Genomic DNA, 10,340 nt, shown 5'->3' with positions numbered 1-10,340 from the left:
AATATCCCCGGTATGCAAACTTTATTTTGTGAAACCAAAGAAAGACACAGCTGTAATACCCAGGTAGCACCGAACATTAGAATAGTGTTAAAAAAATGTTATGTAAGTTGGAGTAATGTTACATGTTGCATAGTAGCTTTACATTAACATTAAAAATTAACATATAACATTATAAGTTACATAGGAAACGTTACTTTCACATTCTAAACAAACGTTTTAAAGTAATCTAAATTTTATTATAATGTTAGAGTCGCAACTATAAAACAACATTGAAAATGTATTTCAAGCACGGATTTCCAGACATTTTCTCACTGTTCTTAGAGTAAAGATGTTTTTCAACTAACAGTACCTTGTAACCACATCCCTTAGATAGTACTCGCCATAGATTACATGAAGAGCCCCATTATTTTGTCACAAAACTTTAGTTATTACCCATTCCCCACTGTCACTCATGGGACATCCCGCAGTAGCGAGTATATAAGCTCGGCGGCATGATATCCGTTTGGAGGTGAGTGAATACGAGTTGCTGTGCTGTAGTGTGTCGCTCTTGTTGTTGGTTCTTGCAAAGTGTTGTAAGTTGTGTGACGTCACCACTGGCAGGCCTGCATGCTTGTGCGGGGCTGCTTCACCATTTTCGAGAATGTTGCATTTATGTTGTTTACATGTTTAATGAATGTTTGGGGAAGGTTATCCGAACGTTATATGTAACATTACAAAAACATTAGAAAAAAAGGACATTGAAATAACATTTGAGCGTAACAAAAATGTAACATAATCGCAATGTTTCGGTGCTACCTGGGTAGCTACCAGTTAAGATCCAGGCTTTGCATTCTTTTTGTCATCACTGGCAAGTAGGAACACACATAGTGCAAAAACACCATGGTCACTCTGTGTTCACGCAATCCTTTCCGTTACACAGACACATGTACTTCTCTGGAAGTACGGCAGCTGACAAAGCTAAAAAGAAGTGCTGGTCAGTTGGAGGTATGGGTTGGACTTAGCGGCTTTATTTTTGAAAATTCAGCAGACTTTTATAGGGTTTATTTCAGAACAAAACTTTAGATTTTTTTGGCGAATGAAGTTTTCTGTGTAAGAATTTGTTTTTTTCGACAAAATGCGTGGTCAAAAATTACTTGGAGTTTTTCTTGGCCCCCTTTTTTTAGAAGGCGCACCTCATGCAGCATTAACACACAAATGGCCGTATAAGAGCTATCCTTGGAGAAGGAAGTTATACACTCATGCCAAAAAGGAAAAATCTCAAAGTTAAAGGCCGGACCTTGGACAGAAATGTAAGTGCAAGTTTAGATCTGAAAATCTGTTGTCTTACCCCGGTTTCATTCTGCTCTGACTTAAACACCATGTACTGACTTTTCTGTGTTGAAATGCAATTTAAGTAAATAAATCCGGCCTACCTTTAGTGCCATTTTTACATTTCAAACGGTAAGTCCAACCCCTAGCTGCAGGTACAAAAGAAATTGCGAAATATGATTACTGTTACATGCCGTTGAAAGATACAGCATGCACATTAGCTCCAGACAATTAGTTTCATCTACCATCGCAAGGGACCCTCTGCTGGTGTTACTGTGATCGCCGTCTCAACTTGAGAGTCTCGAGTGACATTGGCCGTGTCGTTTGTGTTCTGCTTTGGCCTCATTCTTCACGCCGTATTCATTACTTCTTTAGGCATGAATCAACATCAAGTAGCCCTAGCAAGAGTTGGGCCCTTTAAATCGTTGAAGTTTCCACACCGATTTCACCTTTTTGTGTGTTAATTTGATCGCTGTCTCAGCTTGCCGGTCTCAAGTGGCTCTGGACCTGTCCAGCTGTGTTGCACTTTTAGAGCGAAAGCGCTATATTGCTACATGTCTCCCAAGGTCAATCTTGATGCGCGTTTGACCTTGAGGCCCCGAGCGCAGGCAAACCACGTGACTCGCCAAGCAGAGGCGCTCCTCCCCGCTGTGATACCACGTGGTTAGGAGAGGGCAGGCTGGAAGAGGCGGAGCTGCGCGCGCTAAAAGTCTCTAGACCAGCTTTGCTTATCTAGTGGCTTCAGTGCGCGCTAGCAGGCTTCGCTGTTATGATACCACGTGACTAGGAGAGGGTGCAGCAGTTTCTACGTCGGCGGTTTCTTGTTCAGTTTCGCCATCGATGAGGCGCGCGTCTTACCGAGTGTCAACTCTTCGACGTCGCCGTCGAGCCGCGTCCGATCATCCAGTCGATATAGCTCGCCTAGGAGGTGTACTGCCGAGCACGCGAACTAAACGAGCCGCTGAAACCGAGGAACAACGAGAAACACTTGCGAAGCAGCCAAACAGAGCTTGGTCGCGCTACCAGATGGCGCGAGCGTCGTCGCGGCAAGCGCGCCATTTTGGCGGTCGTTTCAAGCCGCAGCTCGCGCAGTGTCAGGGTACACGCAGTCAGGTACCCGGCGTAAATCGTGAGCGATCCGTAACATCCTTGCACGTTGTTAAGTGAGTCAACGTTCACATTTATTTGTGGAACGCTTATTGTGCATGCATTTTGCAGCAGAATGCTTCTGTGCCTTGATATAGCCGAGCTCCCTGCCGCAACTCGGCAGCAAAACTGGCCGGCTGCCCTACACTACACGCAAGAATGTACACGACTTGCAGCTTTTAATATCAGTTGATGATAACTGTCCGTTACTCATGCAGTACACATCGCGGATAAACACCACATGATTAATTACCCAAATTCCAAAACTGGCGCAGCAGAAACTCGTATTTCCAGCGGCCGTAGTCCGCGAACTGCCGAAGCTTCATAGACAATGTTTCAGCAGAAAGGCAAAGCTGCCGTCATGGCTGCCTTATTTACTCAACAGAATGGTCGAGCAAATACTGTCATGCGCTCGCAGCACGAACGGCAAAGCTAGCGAGAAAATTTTGCATTTTTGATTGTAGCAACGTGGTGCTGCTTCGAATGCACTATAGTAGGATACAACTTAAAAAAACAGCAGTTGCTAACACTGGGCCGCGGTCCGCGGCGTCCTGTATTACTCCGCTGGCCAATCGCAACTGTAAACGAAATCAGCTTTTTAATGTTTGACTATATCAAACAATCCATGTATCAAAATTCTAGAGCTCATAATTTTTAAGGCGGAAGCCTTTAATGCCTCATCGTTGTAAGCAGGAGCTGTCGACAAGAAATGTCACGCTTTTCATTTGGTCGAAACGGTCGTAACGTCACAGTGCGCGAATTTCAAACGGGGCCAATTGTACTTTGGCTACTAACCATGCAACCAATTAAAGGGATCGTATAGTGATGATCCAAGTAAGTTTGACTTTAGGTAATTGCTTACTTAACCAATTAGTCCAATTAACCTTTCTAGTCAGACCAGATAAATAATTAAAACCGAGTAAGAAATTGGCCGAGCTTAGGAATCGAACCCCGGTCTGCGGAGTGCGAGTCGAGCACGCTACCACTCAGCTATGCCAGCTTTTTTTTTTTTGTCTTTATTGCCTGTTTTGACAGATTACAACAGATCATAAACAGATGTTCTGCGCTGCACACTCAAACAACAAGAACAGACATGTGTTTCACTCGCGTGAGAAAATCAAAACTGTCTCAGGGAACACAACTCTCCCATCAACTCGATAACTTCATCTCCAAAACATAGCTCCTTGTACACTTCACGTAGCTTAAATATGCTTTCTTTGAAGTAATCGCGGACAGAACGCGCATCTTCATCACAGTGTCGTACAGCCATCCTGCTTCGCCAAATACTGTGCAGGCCAAGCAGGAAAATTACATCATATTTATAAAGATCCGGCTCTATGTCCAGGAATCGTATCCCATACGGCGTTAGGGGTAAGTCTTTCTTTATTGTACGCTGGAGCACGTCCCAAAAGAGCAGCGCATCCCAGCAATCAATAAAAACGTGTTCTATTGACTCTGGTTTGCGACACAACAAGCAGTCAGTACCCCATGGTAGAAACAATCCCTTTTCCTCCATCCATGTTTTAACCGGCAACGTCCCAGTGTGTAACTTGAAGAAGAACGTCTTCACACCCGCTGGCACCAACATTTTTCGTACTCTTTTTAAAACATTTCCTGCTTGCAGCTATGCCAGCTCGATGGTTTGGAATGAACAAAGGTGAGTCTAGTGAATACGGTGTCTTCGTTCACTCCCATCTTCTTCCCTTACCGTTACGGCGAGGTTCAGGTGTGCACCGAGATATGCGACACAGATACATTTCCTTTCCTCAAAAAACAATTTACTGACGAGCAAGGCGTATTTGTCCGCGTTTCAGATTGGTCCAAATTGTGATGTCACCACGCGCGAATTTTGAAGGGTGTCCACCGAAATATGTGAGATAGTTACTGCGCAACATTCTTTCGTCAAATACAATTTTCGACTAGTGCTACTGAGATATGCGAGACAGTTAATGCGTAATTTCCTTTCCTCAAATACAATTTTCATTTTCTTCATTACGGCCCCTCTTTCTTCTTTCACTCCACTTCCTCCCTTCCTGTACAGTGCGGCTCAGGTGTCTACCGAGACGACAGAGAATTACTGCGCCATTTACTTTCCTTAAAAAGCGTTGCGTTCAAAGGGCAAGGCATCGCGCCGAACGGGTGGTGGCGTTCAAAGGACTCCGTGGCAGCGCTACAACACGCTGTCGCGTTCCACTCCTAAAGGTAAAGCTTAAGCGTCATTAATTGGCAGTTAATTAATGCACCAGCAAAATGTGAAGTGAACAATCGCGTAGCAGAATGCAGCACTCAGGCTTTCGCCTTTCAGCACTTTAGCCGCTAAAGTTCCTCGTAATTTTTTTTCTTGTGATAGGCTACTTGTTTACGTAACAAGAAGTGTTTAAGCAGCGGACTACTTTTTCGTCGTGGAGGAATTCTGTGCGCGAAGGCTGAATATGGGCAGAGCTTCACTGCAGACTTAAGTTGTATCTGACTATAGACCTGGAATCTAGGCCGGTTCGCAGCAGCGCGATGTGCAGCGATTCCGCTAGATTCAGTAGCAACACCTCACTTTAAGCAGATAGGACAAGTTGAGCTAGCTAAACGAACATACACGTAATTACTCACCTTTCCAAAGACGTCACTTCGGTCATGGGCACCCCCCAGCACTGCTCTTGGGCTCGCCCGCTTGTCAAGCATTTGTATGCTTTAATTCCCTCTCATAGATTTGTATGCTTTAATTCCTTGGCCTATCGACAAACTTGAGCCGTGCACAAGGTGGACGTCGATATCGGTGAATTTAACGCTCTGCAGCAGTCCTGCACGTCGCGTAGCACCCCGGCGCCTCCGCAGTCCTACGAGTCGACGTTTCACAAAGTGAAATCTTTTCAGCGTGCCCGCTCTGTTTCCGCCGTTCACGGAGTATACACTCAATCACACGGTTTTAATTACGGCTCGGACTGAAATTATCTGTGGCGCGAAACACAGATCACTAGCGAGTTTATTAAATGCTGCGGCTGGCTGCGGCGGCGCGCGGCCACCAATAGGCGAATGCCGCGTCGGCCGCTAGCGCCCCTTGCTGGTGACGTCATGCGAATAACTCCTATAACTAGGTTTTATAAGATCACAAAAATGAACAAGGGAGGGGAAAACCTCAGGTTGCTTGAGCCAACGTTTCGACAAGGGGACTTGTCTTCGTCTGGGCCAGACGAAGACAAGTCCCCTTGTCGAAACGTTGGCTCAAGCAACCTGAGGTTTTCCCCTCCCTTGTTCATTTTTGTGATCGCAAAGGAGCATCAACCACACCCTATCTACCATAGGTTTAGAAGAGTTAAACCTTGCCAAATTTTTGTCCTCGTTCGCCGCGCCGTTTTCATTTCATCTTCAAGCATGACTACATTGCGACAATACATTGCCTAGCAGATGGGCTGAACACCATTCTTTACGAATACTTGCCACGAGGGAAACTTTCGCTCTCGCTAAAATGGGCGTGACAGGCTTCCCATTAGTTCATAACAGCCACCGTGGTTTCAATGATAATTTGGCAGTGGACTCGGGGCTAAAAATTCTAAGACGTCGAATTATTGTCAGGGGCCCCTTGAGACGTCACCGACCCAGACGGCTTCTGAGCCGTGCTTGCGTAATTACGTGATTTTGTAAGGAAAGAAAGAGTATATGTCGGGAGTATTACGAGTTACAATAGCGGGATGCCTTCGTGCTTTGTCAGTTTTTTATAGTGCTGTCTTAAGGTGAAGACTGCGCGATGAATGTTGGGCGTTGGATGTCTGAAGTGTTCGAATCATTTCAAGTGACAAAAGAAGAAGAAGGCAGCTATCACAGCGCGAAGTGGGAGCACTGGACCGGCTGTTCTGAGAAGAAAAGTATCTATAAACGTTGCTCAGATGAACGTCGCCGGCATTTCCGCGCCGTTTAGTTCCACGTCCCAGCTGGTGCGGTCCTCGCAGTCGCTTCGCTCGCACCGGGACGCCGCCGTCGGCTCTTTCGAGGAGTCCTTCGAAGCGCCAGCTGCTGAGGCGCCGCTGCCTGGACATCAGACAGCGTTCGCCGTAGTGGGTGAGTTTGCTCTGCCTAGTTCACTGGAAACTATAGGACGACACAGGGCGCGAAATACGCGAAAAATGCTGGTATGAGTGGCTTGGAGACCGGGAGCTGGTGGGTTACCCTTTGGCGCCAGTTTTTGCGCAAATGCACATAGCTAGGTGTAGACGCGCACCTTTTCACACACATATTTCGAAGCAAAGAAATGACTCAGAGTTCTTGTACTGTGCTTCAGTGACACAAGTAACTGGAAGCAACAGAAAGCAACCGCAAAAGGGGTTGCTTGAGATGTCGGCAGTACATCGCGCATTAAGGGATCCTTCAGTGGCATTAATAGATAAACTATCGTTTTTGTCATTCTGCTTAATCGGTTGTTACGTGAGGTGCGAAATGATTGTTCTTGTTGTTTGGGCATATGTGTCAAAGATAGTGGTTGTTTTCTTAGCGCAGTGGGCATTTATACCTTGTGTATCAGGAAAACCCGCCAATAATTCTTAAACATAGGTGTTTTGAGACGGAAACCTATGGCTTTAGGGGCGCAGTCAAACCATTTTATTACCTTTCCATTTACTGTTCCTGGTTGGAATTAGGCACCTAGCTGCTTACAATTTCAAGTGTGCGGCTGGCCGTTAGGGGTAGCTATATGTAAGATAATGCTGCGGCGCACGCACAGCGACGTGCACCACCAGCACACGCCGCTTTGTGGTGCATGTGCAAAGCGACTTTCTCTTCCCCGCCTTTGCTGGTGCAGCTCGGGCGGCAGGGGGGTAAAGCGCGCAGGGGTATAAACTCCTGCGGCGCCGTGAACGTACTGCCAAGAATGCTTCTATAAAAAGAGACAACTCGCTTCTCCAGAGTATGATGGTGTCGCACTTCTCATCATACTGATCTTCAAAACGTTGCAGAAATGCTACACTCCAGCTGCCATCACATTCCATCGGTCACAGTCACGTGATCAGATAAGGTGGTCGTTGCCAAATTAGTACGCCCTGCATTTTGCCTTGAGAATAGCGGTTCGCTATTGGTGACAATGGCTGCTAACTCAGTAAGCAACAATGTTGAGGGGGTACGTGTGCTTTCGCTCTAGTGTGGTGGGCGGGATAGAGAAGGTCACTTGGTATGTGCGCCACTAAGTGACGTGTACTGGTGGGCGTCACTGTGTGCGTCGCAGCCGCGCGTCATTCGAATGGCGCGCGAAGCGGCCAAAATCTGTTGAGCCACAGCACCGAGGATAACCGCGTTTTCGAGATTCCAGAAACCGATATGGCTACTTTATTTGCTCATGTAAGTCCTCATTTTTTTCCCAAATTTCGCCAAGTGGGTGAGTGCGGGGGCTGCTGGATGGTAAGCCACAGTGACTGAACGGTCTGGACCACACGCGGAGTCCACCCAGCGCATCCTCTGAAGTGTAATATTCTTTATGGAGAGCTTTGGCTCGCGCGACTCGGCGGGATTGATGGTATTCAGGGTGGACATTCTTAGGAAGGGGTTTGAGAATAAGCGCGGCGTGCATGGCGCAAGGGAGAGAAATTAAGTCTGTAGCTTGCGCGGGTATGCGAATTACGAGAGAGTCCAGTTTATGCCGTCCTGTTTCTATGACAGCTAGACGAAGGTACTGTGTGTGGTGATGTGCATCTATAAGTTCTTTAGTGTTGTGCATTCCTACTTTTGAGAGCCTGTCCGTGCTAGTGCTCTTTGGTCTTTCCCTTGTCGTCACTATGTAGTATTAAGTTTTAGGCCCTCTACTCCACAGATCAGTTTTCACATTTCATAAAATTCTGAAGAACCTTATATACATTATATACTTTCCTATACCTAAGCTAAAGCGCATGATGACCTTTGCTGCCTATGAGCCATTAAATCCAACATAACACAACATTTATATTTATTCGCTCAGGAGAGGCTCAGGTAAGGAGAAGCATAAAGAATGCGACTAAGCACAAAGGCATGCAGCACCTTGAGATTGCCTGTTTCGTCTAGACCTTCTATGAAGATGGATGACTGAGTAAGTGGACTGTTTTAGTGCCTTCAGGGTAAGGCTGTTTTCCCCCTGTCCTGTAAATGTAGGCCAATAATGCGGAGGGTAGGTGTTTGCATATATGCGGGTAAATCGTGATGGGCGCTGTAGAGACACACCGCGCCCGGATTATGAGGAATGCTGCTTTGTGGGGGAGCGTTCAAGGCCAATACTTGCCGCATGGGTAGCTACAGCTGTGGCTGCTTCCTGAATGATAGATTCTATGTCGCCATCCTAGCCGTATCTGGTGTCTCGGCGGCCTGTATACGACGTGCAGTGCGTTCACTGTTTTTTTTCCTCGCTTTTTTTTTTTACAGTCAGCGCCGCACAGATAACCAGCAATGCGACGCTCTCGACGGTAGCAGCTTCTCGTGGCAGCGGCAAGCATGAGGGCTCAGCGGCGACCCTGACGCCACCCTCCACCTCCTCGTCTTCGGTCTGCTACAAGGCGGCGGCGCTGGTCTGGCCGTTTGTGCTCTTGGGCGGTGCCGCTGCGGCTGTGATTACCCTCTTGCCGGTCCTTTTCCTCGGCAACGTCATGGGCGAGGACCCTTCATTTGAACCGTCGCGGCCGCTTGTCCGGGGCCCCTTTCCCGAAGACCTGCTGGTGCGGCACCTGCACGATGAGGGCACTGCAACGTCGCAAACAGTGACTGCGGCAGACTCTCCCACCACCGGGACGGCCTCTTCAGCCCGGCCTGTCCCCGAGGCATCGTCGGGCGAGAGCAGCCCGTCACGGCGATTACAACGCCTCCTGGAGTAGATCGGGCGCGTACATTGTCATGAATTATGGTTCGCACTTCTAATTGTGTATACTGTGTAACTTATACGATGAGAATTTCGCTCGGTTTTTGCGGAAGCAAGGAACAGGTAAATATGTAAATTGTGTACGCTTTTAGGTGTGTAATCTTTTTTCATTCAAATAAGCGTTTGCATTCTTTCTTGTATCTCACTGCTCTTTACTGATGCCAACATCTTTATAATTTTTGCATCTCCTTTCTCTATACTCATTTTTACAATTGTTCTCACAGGAGGTCCCGTCCACACAGTCTCGGACTTTGGGACCTCCTTCTGTATTCCAGTGTTTTTTCTTTTATTCTTGTACCATAAACATGCAAAAAACGAACCTTGAACGCACTGAACCATGTGGGGATTGTCAACACCGGAGTGACGGTGTGCTAATTAGGTAGCACTTCGCCCACATATCGCGGGTTCGGGCCAGAGCAAGCTGAGGGCACTGCCAGCGTTTGGTGCGCGCCTGCGCTCTCGCTCCGAAGGAAGGAAGGCGCAGTTATTCGAAAGCACAAGTGTTTATTACACAGAAAGCTGCATTACATAACCACGGCCGCTAGATACAAAGCGCAAAGCGAGGTGCGGCCCGCCACGTCGCACAGAAACGGCGTCTTGGGCTTAGTTCTCCGTGCGCCCGCCGCGGCGCCACTGCTCGGGGACAACTGCTCGCAGGGAAACGCCGCGACAGCTGCGTCGGTACGCCCGTTGCTGACTGTTTGAGGGCGTAAACAGTGCGCTTTCTAGTTGCTCATTAAAGACTGCATTTTTAAGTAGTCATTGAAAACGCCGATTATGTCACAATCACCGCAGCAGGTAGGAAGTGTATGCCTGAACGCTGTCCATAACGGCCGCCTATACGATGCACGACCGGGCGAGCGGCTGTACCTCAGGATGTTGCATTAATGCGCCTGAAGCTTTCGATCTACTTTAAAGGCGCAAGCCTTTTATGGCTCATGACTCGCCAGCGTGTCCGTCCGTCCATGCGTCCGCGGCAGCTGTCATTAATGGTTACTCGAAAATTCAGTAATGATAATTAATGGTG

The 10,340-nt window shown here is 47.6% G+C and overlaps 1 protein-coding gene across 1 annotated transcript; it reads left to right on the top strand.

Moving 5' to 3' along the window:
• Nucleotides 1-5,766: 5,766 nt before the first annotated feature.
• Nucleotides 5,767-9,636, top strand: LOC149339350 (uncharacterized). The gene is made up of 2 exons (XM_089548098.1): nucleotides 5,767-6,504; nucleotides 8,824-9,636. Exons 1-2 carry the CDS (start codon nucleotides 6,333-6,335, stop codon nucleotides 9,267-9,269), a joined length of 618 nt encoding a protein of 205 aa, XP_089404224.1. The 5' UTR covers nucleotides 5,767-6,332; the 3' UTR covers nucleotides 9,270-9,636.
• The last annotated feature ends 704 nt before the right edge of the window (nucleotides 9,637-10,340 follow it).

This window comes from Amblyomma mixtum, chromosome 6 (genome assembly GCF_055824585.1).
Source record: "Amblyomma mixtum isolate Tamu chromosome 6, ASM5582458v1, whole genome shotgun sequence".
Taxonomy (NCBI): Eukaryota; Metazoa; Arthropoda; class Arachnida; order Ixodida; family Ixodidae; genus Amblyomma; species Amblyomma mixtum.
The sequence above is the reverse complement of the archived record's forward strand: the minus strand, read 5'-3'. Positions and strand labels throughout refer to the sequence as shown.